General features: G+C 48.6%; 1 protein-coding gene across 1 annotated transcript in view; it reads left to right on the top strand.

Moving 5' to 3' along the window:
- Positions 1–2,408: 2,408 nt before the first annotated feature.
- The window catches only part of LOC146869388 (E3 ubiquitin-protein ligase TRIM39-like), a 96,081-nt gene continuing 82,419 nt past the window's right edge, over positions 2,409–16,070 (top strand). Inside the window, exon 1 of the mRNA XM_085599704.1 lies at positions 2,409–2,857. Within this exon, the coding sequence (XP_085455830.1) occupies positions 2,441–2,857 (417 nt within the window). The 5' untranslated portion in view covers positions 2,409–2,440. The remainder of the gene's footprint in view (positions 2,858–16,070) is intronic.

The following is a 16,070-nucleotide window of genomic DNA, read 5'->3' as shown; positions in this document are numbered from 1 at the left end:
ACAGCCTTGATAGGAGAAAAAAGATCAAAAATATGAAAATGTGGATTCATAACGTCTTTACATTCATAAAAGGTACACAAGGCACATGCAGCAACGATTTAAGTTTCCCTCATACACAGAACAGGCTAATTACAGGCAGTAGGAGTTCATGCTTCCTCTCAACAGGTGCACTATAGGCAACTGAGTTGCATCACAGACAATATAACAGCAGTGCAAGCTTCCCTCCCACAGAAGAGAGAACAGACGCCAGCAGTACAAGTCTACCTCACACAAAAGAGGTGCAGCACAGATACCAGTAGTGCAAGCTTCCCTCCCACAGAAGAGGTGCAGCACAGATACCAGTAGTGCAAGCTTCCCTCCCACAGAAGAGGGAACACAGACGTCAGCAGTACAAATCTACCTAACACAAAAGAGGTGCAGCACAGATACCAGTAGTGTAAGCTTCGCTCCCACGGAAGAGGGAACCCAGACGTCAGCAGTACAAGTCTACCTCACACAAAAGAGGTGAAGCACATATACCAGTAGTGCAAGCTTCCCTCATACAGAAGAGGTGCATCACAGACAACAGAAAGGCAAGCTTCCTTCACACAGATGTGCAGCACAGACAACAGCAGTGCAAGCTTCCTTCATACACAAGAGGTGCATCACAGACAACAGCAGTGCAAGCTTCCTTCACACAGAGGAGGTGCAGCACTGACACCAGCAGTGCAAGCTTCCCTCACACAGAAGAGATGCATCACAGACAACAACAGTGTAAGCTTCCCTCACACAGAAGAGGAAACACAGACCCCAGCAGTACAAGTCTATCTCACACAAAAGAGGTGCAGCACAGATTCCAGTGGTGCAAGCTTCCCTCACACAGTAGAGGTGCATCACAGACAAGAGCAGTGCAAGCTTCCTTCACACAGAAGAGGTGCAGCACAGATAACAGCAGTGCAAACTTCCCTCACACACAGAAGAGGTGCATCACAAGCAACAATAGTGGAGGCTTCCTGCACACACAGAAGAGGTGCAGCACAAACAACAGCAGTGCAAGCTTCCTCCACACAGGAGAGATGCAGCACAGACACCAGCAGTGCAAGCTTCCCTCATACACAAGAGGTGCATCACAGACAACAGCAGTGCAAGCTTCCTTCACACAGAAGTGGTAAAGCACAGACAACAGCAGTTTAAGCTTCCCTCCCACAGAAGAGGGAACACAGACTCCAGCAGTACAAGTCTACCTCACACAAAAGAGGTGCAGCACAGATACCAGTAGTGCAAGCTTCCCTCATACAGAAGAGGTACATCACAGACAACAGCAGTGCAAGCGTCCTTCACACAGGAGAGATGCAGCACAGACACCAGCAGTGCAAGCTTCCCTCATACACAAGAGGTGCATCACAGACAACAGCAGTGCAAGCTTCCTTCACACAGAAGAGGTAAAGCACAGACAACAGCAGTGCAAGCTTCCCTCCCACAGAAGAGGAAACACAGATGCCAGCAGTACAAGTCTACCTCACACAAAAGAGGTGCAGCACAGATACCAGTAGTGCAAGCTTCCCTCACACAGAAGAGGGAACACAGACACCGGCAGTACAAGTCTACCTCACACAAAAGAGGTGCATCACAGACAACAGCAGTGCAAGCTTCCCTCCCACAGAAGAGGGAACACAGAAGCCAGCAGTACAAGTCTATCTCACACAAAAGAGGTGCAGCACAGACACCCGCAGTGCAAGCTTCCCTCACACAGAAGAGGTGCAGCACAGACACCAGCAGTGCAAGATTCCCTCACACACAGAAGAGGTGCATCACAAGCAACAACAGTGGAGGCTTCATGCACACAAAGAAGAGGTGCAGCACAGACAACAGCAGTGCAAGTTTCTCTCACACACAGAAGAGGTGCACCACAAGCAACAGCAGTGCAAGCTTCCCTCACACACAGAACAGTTAATAACAGGCAGTGGCTACAATCTTCTCTTAATCACAAAACTTCTGCTGTAAAGGCATCAACAAATGAACCTGTACCACGTACAGGTGGAGTTGCCATCTGGACGGTTCTTTACTGGCCTGACTAGTGTTTGTATGCATGGCTGAAATAGATTAAAAAAACATTAAGCAAAAGCAGGTATTTTTCAGGCTTTGAAACCTAAAGTTAAAATTGCAAATGCAGAAAGAAATTGCCTAAAAAGTATTTCTAAATATGTACAATTCTTAAACAATGATTACAATCAATATATTTAAAAAATACAATGGATTTTACAGAAAATCATTTTTAAGTGCCAGCTCCTGAGACTTGCAGAATGTGAGAACAAAACCAAGTGGCAGTTCCCTCCTGCTCTATGACTGTAACCTGAACCCGGAAGTCCCAGCGCAGCTAGAGACGGGCAAACGCACAGACACACCCACTTCACACAGAGAGAGAAATTAAACTTAACTTTACTTCCTGCATTTCTGCATCATGGCGGCAGCAGCTCAGCTTGGGAACCTCAAGGAAGAGGCCACTTGTTCCATCTGTTTGGAATATTTTACTGATCCCGTGATGATCATTGATTGTGGACACAACTTCTGCCGCTCCTGCATCACTCAGAGCTGGGAAGGAAGAGGTGGAAACTTCCCCTGTCCACAGTGCAGGGAAATATCTTCTGGGAAAAGCCTCCGACCCAACAGGCAACTGGGGAACATGGTGGAAATGTTAAAACAGCTTCATCTGCCCCCAGTGATGCCCCCGGAGGAGAATCTGTGTGAGCAACATCACAAGAAACTGAGGCTGTTCTGTGCAGAGGATCAGAGGATGATATGTGTGGTGTGCTGGGAGTCCAAGGAACATACAACACACTCAGCAAGTCCTCTAGAGAAGGCTGCAGAGGAGTACAAGGTATGTCTATAGGCATTCAGGGATCACAGTTTCACACTATGATCCCCATTGAGGAACCTGCATATGACTATAAGAGGTGGGGGGGTGCGTGTGCGTGTCAATTGAAGATCACAGGGCATGTCTGTAGACATTCAGGGATCACAAAGTCACTCTGTGAGCCCCATCAAGGAGGCAGTCAGAAAGCACGAGCTATGTGTGCACGTACTTAGAGGTCACAAGTCACTCTGTACCTCATAGAGTCAGCTGCAGAAGAACACAGGGTATGTGCTTGCTCAGGATTCACTAGTGAATACACTCCTGGAGGCTTTCAGAAGTTACAATGTCTCTGGGTCTTCAGTGATCAAAGTCACCCTGTGAGTCCCATAAAGATAGTTGTCCAAGAGCACAAGTTGTGTGAGTGGGTGCTCAGATTTCACTAATGAAGACATGCAGCGAATCACACAAAGGAATACAAGATATGTAAGTTGGATTGTAGGGCTAATAGGTTGTTCAAGCTTCAAAGAAGGGGCAGGAAAAGAGGACAAGGCATGTCTGTGGACATTCGGGGATCACAAAGTCACACTGAGCCCGAATGAAAAACCTGCAAACAAGCACAAGGTGCGTGTGGGTGTTTAGGAACAACAAGTGAAGAGCAGAAGGTATGTCTGTGAAAACTCAGGGAACACAAAGTCACTTGGTGAGCCACACGAAGGGGCAGCCGGAGAGCACAAGCTATGTGTGTGAGTTTTCAAAGGTCAAAAGTCACCCTTTGTATAGGGTGAACAGATGGCACTGTGTCACTGGAACGCCGTTTTTCTATTCCAGGACTTTGCTTCTATTAAATCATTTTTATCTGGTGTGTTGAAGCAATAGGATTCAGTAAAATGAACTAAGACCACAACTCCCAGAATGCACTAATATGTTAAATCAAAAGCTCAGAAATTGAAAGTTTTAATGCCTGTGGCATGGCGTCATCTAGTCACCCTCCCTGTGTGCGCCATTGAAGAGACTGCAGAAGAGAACAGGGTACGTCTGTGGATGTTCAGGGAATCAAAAGGCACCGGAGAGTCCATAGAGGAGGTTACTAAGAGCTCTTGGTATGTCTGTGATTGTTTATAGGTCATAATGTACCAGTGGGCCCCAAAGAGAAGTCTGTGCAAGGAGTGTATGTGGGTGTTCAGGATTTACAAGTGAAGACACTCTGTAAGTTACCAAGAGGAAGAACCTGCAGAGGAGCACAAGGTAGGTGTGTTGGTGTTCAGGTACCACAAGGGAAGTCACTTGTTAAGTCTTTAAGAGGATACAAAGTATGTTTTCGGTGTTAAGAGATCACATTTCACCCTGTGGATCCAATAGAGAAGTGTGCCCAAGAGCACATGGTAAATATGTGGGAGGTCAGGATTTACAACTAAAGACATCCTCCGAGTCTCACAGGGGAATACAAGTTATGTATGTCTGCTTTTAGGGGTCACAGGTGGAACACTATGAGCCTCAAAGAAGAGGATGCAGAAGAGCACAAGATATGTCTGTGGGTATTCAGGGATCAAAGTGGACTCTGTGGATCCCCTAGAGAAGACTGCCCAAAGTCACAAGGTATATGTGTGGGTGCTTAGGGATCGTAAGTGAATGCACTCTGTGAAACCTATATAAGAAACTGGAAAAGAGCACAGTGTGGCTGTCGGAGCGCTGAGACAACAGGTGTATACCTTGAGCCCCAGAGGCGGCTGCAGAGGATCAGAAGGGATGTGTGTGGGTGTTTTTGGATCTCACGTGGTACTCAAAGGGTTCAGTGTGATAGTGACAGTTGTTGGTGTCAGAAGACTTGATGCAGCAATGTATGGTGTAGTACACAGGCCCACAAGGGTATCAGACCCAGCAGAAGATGTGCAGCAATGCAATGTGTAGTACACAGGCTCCCAAGGGTATCAGACACAGCAGAAGATGTGCAGCAATGCAATGTGTAGTACACAAGCTCCCGAGGGTATCAGACGCAGCAGAAGATGTGCAGCAAAGCAATGTGTAGTACACAGGCTCCCAAGAGTATCAGACTCAGCAGAAGATGTGCAGCAATTCAATGTGTAGTACACAGGCCCACAAGGGTATCAGACACAGCAGAAGATGTGCAGCAATGCAATGTGTAGTACACAGGCTCCCAAGGGTATCAGACGCAGCAGAAGATGTGCAGCAAAGCAATGTGTAGTACACAGGCTCCCAAGAGTATCAGACTCAGCAGAAGATGTGCAGCAATACAATGTGTAGTACACAGGCCCACAAGGGTATCAGACACAGCAGAAGATATGAAGCAATGCAATGTGTAGTACACAGGCTCCCAAGGGTATCAGACACAGCAGAAGAGGTGCAGCAATGTACTGTGTAGTACACAGGCTCCCAAGGGTATCAGACACAGCAGAAGATGTGCACCAATGCAATGTGTAGTACACAGGCTCCCAAGGGTATCAGACACAGCAGAAGAGGTGCAACAATGCAATGTGTAGTACACAGGCTCCCAAGGGTATCAGACACAGCAGAAGATGTGCAGCAATGCAATGTGTAGTACACAGGCTCCCAAGGGTATCAGACACAGCAGAAGATGTGCAGCAATGCGATGTGTAGTACACAGGCTTCCAAGGGTATCAGACGCAGCAGAAGATGTGCAGCAATGTAATGTGTAGTACACAGGCTCCCAAGGGTATCAGACACAGCAGAAGATGTGCTGCAATGCAATGTGTAGTACACAGGCCCACAAGGGTATCAGACACAGCAGACGATGTGCAGCAATGCAATGTGTAGTACACAGGCCCACAAGGGTATCAGACACAGCAGAAGATATGCAGCAATGCAATGTGTAGTACACAGGCTCCCAAGGGTATCAGACACAGCAGAAGATGTGCAGCAATGCAATGTGTAGTACACAGGCTCCCAAGGGTATCAGACACAGCAGAAGATGTGCAGCAATGCAATGTGTAGCACACAGGCTCCGAAGGGTATCAGACGCAGCAGAAGAGGTGCAGCAATGCAATGTGTAGCACACAGGTTCCCAAGGGTATCAGACACAGAGGAAGATGTGCAGCAATGCAATGTGTAGTACACAGGCTCCCAAGGGTATCAGACACAGCAGAAGATGTGCAGCAATGCAATGTGTAGTACACAGGCTCCCAAGGGTATCAGACACAGCAGAAGAGGTGCAGCAATGCAATGTGTAGTACACAGGCTCCCAAGGGTATCAGACACAGCAGAAGATGTGCAGCAATGCAATGTGTAGTACACAGGCTCCCAAGGGTATCAGACACAGCAGAAGATGTGCAGCAATGCAATGTGTAGTACACAGGCTCCCAAGGGTATCAGACGCAGCAGAAGATGTGCAGCAAAGCAATGTGTAGTACACAGGCTCCCAAGAGTATCAGACACAGCAGAAGATGTGCAGCAATGCAATGTGTAGTACACAGGCCCACAAGGGTATCAGACACAGCAGAAGAGGTGCAGCAATGTACTGTGTAGTACACAGGCTCCCAAGGGTATCAGACACAGCAGAAGATGTGCAGCAATGCAATGTGTAGTACACAGGCTCCCAAGGGTATCAGACGCAGCAGAAGATGTGCAGCACTGCAATGTGTAGCACACAGGCTCCCAAGGGTATCAGACACAGCAGAAGATGTGCAGCAATGTAATGTGTAGCGCACAGGCTCCTAAGGGTATCAGACACAGCGGAAGATGTGCAGCAATGCAATGTGTAGTACACAGGCTCCCAAGGGTATCAGACACAGCAGAAGATGTGCAGCAATGCAATGTGTAGTACACAGGCTCCCAAGGGTATCAGACACAGCAGAAGATGTGCAGCAATGCAATGTGTAGCACACAGGCTCCGAAGGGTATCAGACGCAGCAGAAGAGGTGCAGCAATGCAATGTGTAGCACACAGGTTCCCAAGGGTATCAGACACAGAGGAAGATGTGCAGCAATGCAATGTGTAGTACACAGGCTCCAAAGGGTATCAGACGCAGCAGAAGAGGTGCAGCAATGCAATGTGTAGTACACAGGCTCCCAAGAGCATCTGTGCAGGTGACTCCCAGCAATGCAGGGTTCATCAGGCAGAGGTTCAGCTGGGCTGGTTGCTTGTCACAGACCCCGTAGGAGCCTGTTGCCTCTTTTCTGTTGCAAACTCTGTAAGGGGCTGGTGTCGGAATTGTATTTCAGATGCTGGAAAGGGATGGAACCTGCCCTGATGTAAACTCTCTCCGAGGGCAACTACCTGATTCCGGTCATAGGCCCCGAGAGCGGCTGATGTCTGCTCCCTATCTCTTGCTGTCTGTTTCTTGCCTTCTACTTTGTGTGGTGTCTGCTGTCTGTTCTCTCTCACAGACCCTGTATGAGGCTGGCACCTGCCCTCTTGATGTAAATGCGTGTTCTCTGTGTACATGGCGCTGGTGTCTGCTCTCTCACTATGACTGTCTGTTTTCTCAGTCACAGACCCTTTATGAGGCCGGTTGCTCTCCTGCGGTGCCTGTCTGTTCTCCATCTGAGAATCTGTAGGAGTCGGGTACCTGCTCTCTCAATATGTCTTTTCTCAATCACTGTCCCTTTATGAGGCCGGTTGCTCTCCTGCTGCGCCTGTCTGTTCTCCATCTGAGAACCTGTAGGAGTCGGGTACCTGCTCTCTCAATATGTCTTTTCTCAGTCACTGTCCCTTTATGAGGCCGGTTGCTCTCCTGCTGCGCCTGTCTGTTCTCCATCTGAGAACCTGTAGGAGTCTGGTACCCACTCCCTCAATCTGTCTTTTCTCTGTCACAGACCATTTATGAGGCTGTTTGCTCTCCTGCTGAGCCTTTCTGTTCTCCATCAGAGATCCTGTGGAAGTCTGGTACCCACTCCTCAATATGTCTATTCTCAGTCACAGACCCTTTATTAGGCTGGTTGCTCTCCTGCTGTGCCTGTCTGTTCTCCATCTGTGATCCTGTAGGAGCCGGGTACCTGCTCCCTCAGTATGTCTATTCTCAGTCACAGAACCTTTATGAGGCCGGTTGCTCTCCTGCTGCGCCTGTCTGTTCTCCATCTGAGAACCTGTAGGAGTCGGGTACCTGCTCTCTCAATATGTCTTTTCTCAGTCACTGTCCCTTTATGAGGCCGGTTGCTCTCCTGCTGCGCCTGTCTGTTCTCCATCTGAGAACCTGTAGGAGTCGGGTACCTGCTCTCTCAATATGTCTTTTCTCAGTCACTGTCCCTTTATGAGGCTGGTTGCTCTCCTGCTGTGCCTGTCTGTTCTCCATCTGAGAACCTGTAGGAGTCTGGTACCCACTCCCTCAATCTGTCTTTTCTCTGTCACAGACCATTTATGAGGCTGTTTGCTCTCCTGCTGAGCCTTTCTGTTCTCCATCAGAGATCCTGTGGAAGTCTGGTACCCACTCCTCAATATGTCTATTCTCAGTCACAGACCCTTTATTAGGCTGGTTGCTCTCCTGCTGTGCCTGTCTGTTCTCCATCTGTGATCCTGTAGGAGCCGGGTACCTGCTCCCTCAGTATGTCTATTCTCAGTCACAGAACCTTTATGAGGCCGGTTGCTCTCCTGCTATGCCTGTCTGTTCTCCATCTGAGATCCTGTAGGAGTCTGTTACCCACTCCCTCAATATGTCTATTCTCAGTCACAGACCCTTTATGAGGCTGGTTGCACTCCTGTGGTGCCTGTCTGTTCTCCATCTGAGATCCTGTAGGAGTCTGGTACCCGCTCCCTCAATATGTCTATTCTCAGTCACAGATCCTTTATGTGGCTGGTTACTCTTCTGCGGTGCCTGTCTGTTCTCCATCTGAGATCCCGTAGGAGTCTGGTATCCACTCCCTCAATCTGTCTCTTCTCTGTCACAGACCCTGTATGAGGCTGGTTACTCTCTTGCTGTGCCTTTCTGTTCTCCATCTGAGATCCTGTAGCAGTCAGGTACCCAATGCTCAATATGTCTATTCTCAGTCACAGACCCTTTATGAGGCTGGTTGCTGTCCTGCTGTGCTTGTCTGTTCTCCATCTGAGATCCTGTAGGAGTCGGGTACCTGCTCCCTCAATATGTCTATTCTCAGTCACAGACCCTTTATGAGGCTGGTTGCTCTCTTGCGGTGCCCGTCTGTTCTCCATCTGAGATCTTGTATAATCTCAGTCACAGACTCTTTATGAGGCTGTTTGCTCTCCTGCGGTGCCTGTCTGTTCTCCATCTGAGATCTTGTATATTCTCAGTCACAGACCCTTTATGAGGCTGTTTGCTCTCCTGCGGTGCCTGTCTGTTCTCCATCTGAGATCTTGTATATTCTCAGTCACAGACCCTTTATGAGGCTGGTTGCTCTCCTGCTGTGCCTGTCTGTTCTCCATCTGAGATCCTGTAGGAGTCTGGTACCCACTCCCTCAATATGTCTATTCTCAGTCACAGACAGACCCTTTATGAGGCTGGTCGCACTCCTGCTGTGCCTGTCTGTTCTCCACCTGAGATCCTGTATATTCTTAGTCACAGACCATTCATGAGGCTGGTTGCTCTCCTGCTGTGCCTGTCTGTTCTCCATCTGAGATCCTGTAGGAGTCGGGTACCTGCTCCCTCAATATGTCTATTCCCAGTCACATACCCTTTATGAGGCTGGTTGCTCTCCTGCTGTGCCTGTCTGTTCTCCATCTGAGTTCCTGTATATTCTCAGTTACAGACCCTTTATGAGGCTGGTTGCTCTCCTGCTGTGCCTGTCTGTTCTCCATCTGAGATCCTGTAGGAGTCTGTTACCCGTTCCCTCAATATGTCTATCCTCAGTCACAGACCTTTATGAGGCTGGTTGCACTCCTGCTGTGCCTGTCTGTTCTCCATCTGAGATGCTGTAGGAGTCTGTTACCCGTTCCCTCAATATGTCTATTCTCAGTCACAGAACCTTTATGAGGCTGGTTGCTCTCCTGCTGTGCCTGTCTGTTCTCCATCTGAGATCCTGTAGGAGTCTGGTACCTGCTCTCTCAATGTGTTTGCTCTCTGTCACAGACCCTGAATGAGACTGATATCTGCTCTCGTCCTGTGACTGTTCTCTGTCATAGACCCTGTAAGTGCTTGGTGCCCGCTCTCTCGTTTTGGTTGTCTCTTCTCTGTTGTAGACTCTCTATGGGGCTGGCACCTGCTCTGTCACTGTGTCTGTCTGTTCTCTGTCACAGACTCTGCCTGGGGATGGCCCCTACACTCTTCCTCTGCCCGTTATCTGTCACAGACTGATCATTTCTTTGGTTGTCTGTTCTCTGTCACAGACCCTGCATGTGGCTGGCACCTGTATGGAACAAGGTCCTTATATGGTTCATCAGTCAAGGGAATGTGAGATGTACACTATTCAAGAACAATATGGATATGTGTCAGAATTTACAATCTAGATGTGTATGTTATTTGCACTTACAGTCTTAATATATATGGGTAGTACTTACAGTCTGGATACAGAGCACTAAACCGGGCATGGTCCCTGAAAAGAAACCATTTCTGGGAGAAGGTCAAGGGTGGGCTGTCGAATCAGGGGCATTGCTCACTGAGGAGATGTGTCTTCCTCATTTTTAGGTCTCGGCTCGAAGGCTGCGCTTGCGCAGTCTCGATCCGAGATTTAATGACTTGGAGAAGAGGGGCTTGAACCCGCCCCTCTTCTCCCCTGTTCTCCATTAGCTAGCCTCTTGAATGCTGGCCAGCCATTGGAGAAGAGGTCCGTCATTCCGATTAGGCCCCGTCCTTTTCGGATCGGGGGCGTGTTTTTTTCAGAAAGTCTAATTATCTCCTCCAGCCAATGGCAAGAGGAGATAAAAGCAAAACACGCCCCCGAATCCGAAAACGCCACTGCGTTTCTCCGAGGCATGTCTGCTCTGCCTCGGAGAAAGGCAGTGGTGTGCTTGTTTTTGCTTTACTATCCGGTTCAGAAGCCCCGTTTATTTTATTATAAAATCAAGACTACAAGGGCCAGAATGCAAAGCAGAAAACACTGCACGAATTCACCTACTAACATACGGAACTAATAAACGCGAGAGCTAAGAATATAATACAAGTCACTTCCTATTCTACGATCCCCTTATGCTTCTGCCACGCCACATCGTACAGTCAGCGGCGTTCTCTACTGCGGATGGTGTCCCTAATTTCCCTCACTCCTGTCATCAGTTTTCTACTGCTTAGAAGTGGGAACTAACCTGGTTCAAGCAAAGGAAGCTCTGGTCGTGTGCTCATTTCCCCAAACGTGTCAGTCTGAAACTAAAAGCCTCTCTACGGTGAACTTTAACTTAAGGACCGCACTGAATTGCTACTCTGCGTCACACCACCAACCAGGAATGGTCAAAATCCGGATTTGAAGGGGAGGGGCAGAGGGGAAAACAGGGAACTCAGTGGCTATAAAGTTCGAGAACTTCAAGATTGAGCGGCGCGGACCTCAGATGCGTAAACAAGGATAACCAGACCCCCACCCTGTGAAAAAGACAGTTCTGTGGCAAACTATTCGAAATGCGAAGCTGTGTTATTTCTTCCGAGGGCGAGTTGTTAACGCGTCGTATATTTGGAAGGCAACTATGCACCTAGAAAAAAGTATTCAATAATTCTACAACTACCCTAAAAGTAACATGAATATTTTAAAACATAGTAAGGTTTGCAGAGGAAATGATGTAAAAGTATACCGGGGAAGTAGTAGAATCCGGGGACGTAGAATCGATTACAAATATTAAAACGTGGCTTTTGATTGGCCAAAAGCCCAGACACATCATCAGTGTCAAGCACACTACGCTATGTTCTCTTTCTGTGCGTTCTGGAACACTTCTTCCGATGCTGCGCACGCGTCGACTGGAACGTAGACCAGCAACAATATACACATGAAGAGTAGTAGTTCCGTAGACTGTCGACGTAGATAGAGTAGGGTAACCAGACGTCCTGAGTTTACCCGGACAGTACCGGTGTCCCGACACTTATACCTGCAATAAATAATTTTTTTTAAATGTATTTATTTAATGCGTTTTTATATAGCGCGGACTGTACCCGAAGGTGTCAGAGCGCTTCACAATAGGAGCAGTAATGATACATAAGGAGAAAAATTACAAGTGAGCATGTTACAAAATCAAACGGTAGGTTACATAAGGCAATAGTGACAATTGTGCAAGTATCAAGAGCAAACAAAATACAAGAGGTAGCAAACAATACGTTACAAAAGGAACAAGCATTTACAATGCAATGGTCTCGGCATTGGTAAAGTTAGAGCTATTGGCATTGCTCATGACATTATTTTTGTTTATGTTTTTGTTTTTAAAACATTTAAAGAAACGGCATTGTTATTTACAATGTCAATCGATTAATCACTCTCAAATGCGAGACCTATTGCATTTGCACCCACACACAGAGCCACCTACACACACACTGATTAAGCTATTGACATTGAAAATAACAATGCCGTTTCTTTACATGTTTTAAAAACAAAAACATAAACAAAAATAATGTCATGAGCAATGCCAATAGCTCTAACTTTAACAATGCCGAGACCGTTGCATTGTAAATGCTTGTTAGTTTGAGCCTAGGCTTCTCTTCTTTGCTGCCTTCTAAGTCATTCACTCAGCCGATACCTCACTTTCTTCATCTGTTCTTTTAGGGAACTTTTTTTTTTTAAGGTTGGTTTATTCCAGTCGCGCTTTTGCCCTCCCACCACCTTCCTCTACAGATGCAGTGTTTCCAAGGGCTCCTTTAATCTGGGGTGGCAGCAGCACAGGTAGGAGCAGCCTAGTGGCTTCTCTGAAAGCCCAGCTCATGCGTTCTCTTCCGGGCTGGACCCTTATCTGCTGTTGCTGTGTCTGTCGGGTGGTACCATCCGCATACGCACCCCAGTGTAAACCACACAGATGCACTGACCCTGGGACCCTCTGCCTGCCAAGGGTGGCTTCTCATCTGTTCCTTACTGGGCCCCTCTAACTTAATACAATTTCTTTCTTTCTTCTCTCTTAATTCTCCGCCTTTTTCTGTTCTTCGTCTGCCTCAACAGGTGCATCGGCTCACTCTCTACCGTCCCTGTCTCCACCGTTCTCTGCGTCACATATCTACCTATTGCTCTCCTATTCCTAGTTTTCCACTCATCAAATGGTTCTCCTCTTCTCTAGACCATGTACCTCTGCTCTCCCCTTGACCTTCCTTTGAATAAACTCTCATTCCTTTTCTTCTTTTGCTCTATTTATCTGCCCCTTCGCAAAGTCTATATGCGCTAATTTTTTGCATGGCTCCTCTCAATTTTATCCCTACTTGACTTTCTGTATCATTATTCCATCTGCTTCTGTTTTTTCACTCTTTCCTCTCTCTCGGATCACCTTGCACACTGCCCTCTGCTCTTGTCTGTCACCTGTACACCGCTCTCTTTTAGTTCTACTCCATCACCTCCATAGGCTCTGCTCGCGATTATCCCCTCGGTCCGATCCCCTCGCCCTACCATTCATTTTCGGGCCTCTTATCCTAGCCTCTTGCCCCCTTTCTTCCTTCGCTGTCATGGTCGCTCGGTCCACCCTTATCCCCACGTCTGACTGTCCTACTGTCCTCTGCCCTGTCTCAACCTGCCCCGATGCCCCTGGACCCTCTCTTTCATCACCATTTGGCCATTTGTGCTCTCTCTGTCTGTCTCCTGGTGCATTGCACCCCTTTCTTTGCCCGCTCCATGTCCTATTGCACCCTATCTTTCTCCGTGCCTCTTGTCCCCTCCCTCTCTGTCCATTCTTGTCGCGCCTTGTCCCCTCTTTCTGTCCACTGCCGTCCCGTCTTATCCTCTTATCTGCTCGCTGGCCCCATCCTCTCTCTGCCTTCTTCTAGGCCCTTTGTTCTCCCCACCTGGAAGGACTATGCCCAGTGCGATACAGGAGGCGAAGGCAGCTCCATGTACGCTTTTCTTTTTGATTCATTTATTTCTTAAATCCACCCCCCCCTGCGCTCCCCCTCCGGCGCCCCCGTGCCAACTCCACCCACCCCACCACCTCTTTACTGGGGCAGCCGCGACTGGTGGAAATGTTAAAACACCTTCATCTGCCCCACTGTGAGGCCATGAGGGGAGAATCTGTGCGAGAAACATGAAGAGAAACTGAGGCTGTTCTGTGCAGAGGATCAGAGGATGATATGTGTGGTCTGCTGGGAGTCCAAGGAGCATAAAACTCACTCAGCAAGTCCTGTAGAGTAGGCTGCAGAGGAGTACAAGGTAGGTCTGTGGACATTCAGGGATCACCAAATCACTGGGTGAATCACACCAAGGGGTAGTCAAAGAGAACAAGCTATGTGTGTGAGTGTTCAGAGATCACAATTCACCCTCTTTATAGGGTGGACAGATGGCTCTGTGTACCTGGGACACCACTTTTCCATTCCTGGAATTTGCTTTTGCATATCATTTGTATCAAATGTGTTGAAGCAATAGGGTCAGTTAAAATGAACCAAGACTACAACTCCCAGAATGCACTGATATGTTAAATGAAAACCCCAGACATGTTGTGTCCCCGTGGCATGGAGTCCTCTGACTGCAGAAGAGAACAGGGCACGTGTGTGGATGTTCTGATGAGCACAAGGCACCCTGATAGACCGTAGAGGAGGCTGAGAAGGAGCTTTAGTTATGTAAATGTTGTAGACTTGTAAAGCGCACAGCTGCCCCAGCAACGGGGCGTCCCGGCACTGTAGACCGCTGGGGAACCCGTCCTGGCTATCCCTGTGAGATGGTCTCTTTCTGGGTATCTCCAAGGTGAAACCAGGCATCCCCAGCGTCTGTGGGGGGCCGTTGTAGAGATGAGGCAAGCTTAATGCCCAGAGTTGCCGAGTGTGTTCCTGGTTAGAGTAGGTACAGAGGCGAAAATTATCGAGTCCGTTTTGCCCCTGGTCCACGACCCTGCCGCGTCGGGAATTGAACCCTGGTCCCTGGCCGATTCTCTGCTTACGGGTCTGCCGCCTCTAACCAGTGAGCCACACCTCTCCAATGTTTACGGATCATAATGCACCCTTGCACCCTAAAGAGAAGTCTGTGCAAGGAGCTTATGTGGGTATTCGGGGTTCACAACTGAAGACACTGTAAGTTGCACGGAGGAAAAAGCTGCAGAAGAGCACAAGGCATGTCTATGGGCGTTCACGATTCACAAGTGAATACACTTGTTAAATCTTTAAGACTTTACAATGTATATTGGATCGTAAGTAAATACATACTGTGAGACCTATATAAGAAACTGCAAAAGAGCACAAATTGTGTCTGCCTCAGCGCTGAGATCACAGGTGTATACCTGGAGCTACAGAGGCAGCTGGAAAAAACCAAAACGGCACGTACCGATGTGGGTGTTTTGGGACTGTAAACTATACTAAAAGGAGTCACTGTGGCAGTGCATTCTGAGTTGTGCAATGCAGGGTGTAGCACACAGGCTCACTTGGGCACAGACACAGCAGAAGAGGAGCTGTAATGCAGGGTGTAGCACACGGGCACAGACACAGCAGAAGAGGTGCACCAATGCAGGGTGTCGCACACAGGCTCACATGGGCACAGACACAGCACAAGAGGTGCAGCAATGTAGGGTGTGGCACACGGGCTCACATGAGCACAGACACAGCAGAAGAGGTGCAGTAATGCAGGGTGTCACATACGGGCTCACATGGGCACAGACACAGCAGAGGAGGTGCAGCAATGCAGGGTGTGGCACACGGGCTCACATGGGCACAGACACAGCAGAGGAGGTGCAGCAATGCAGGGTGTGGCACACGGGCTCACATGGGCACAGACTCGGCAGAGGTGCAGAAGAAGAGCTGCAGCAATGCATTGTGCAGCACACAGGGTCACGAGGGCATAAGTGCAGCTGACTCACCAGCAGAGCAGGGTTCATCAGACACAAAGAGAGGTGCAGGGTCCAGGCGCTAGACTTACATCGTCACTGAGCACAGAGTGGAGATCTCCTGTAGCTTTGCATGTATTAAGCAGGCTTTGGGGACCCCTCACAGGATGAATGACCGTCGGGCTGGGCTGCGATCACAGGCTCCTGGTCTTGGGAAGCTCAGAGTCTTCGACCCCCTCACCTCAAGGTGCTGAGTACTAAACTGGGCTCTGGGTGATCAGGACAAATCCTCTCCTAGCAGGCAGTCCACCTATGGGGTCCTGCAGCAGCAGCAGTGTTTCTTCCTCGGTCCTGGGGTCTAGCGCCTCCAGGGCCCTTCAGCAGCAGCAGTGTTTCTTCCTCAGTCCTGGGGTCTAGCGCCTCCGGGGTCCTTCACCAGCAGCAGTGTTTCTTCCTCGGT

This window comes from Triturus cristatus, chromosome 1_1 (assembly GCF_964204655.1).
Source record: "Triturus cristatus chromosome 1_1, aTriCri1.1, whole genome shotgun sequence".
Lineage (NCBI taxonomy): Eukaryota > Metazoa > Chordata > Amphibia > Caudata > Salamandridae > Triturus > Triturus cristatus.
The sequence above is the reverse complement of the archived record's forward strand: the minus strand, read 5'-3'. Positions and strand labels throughout refer to the sequence as shown.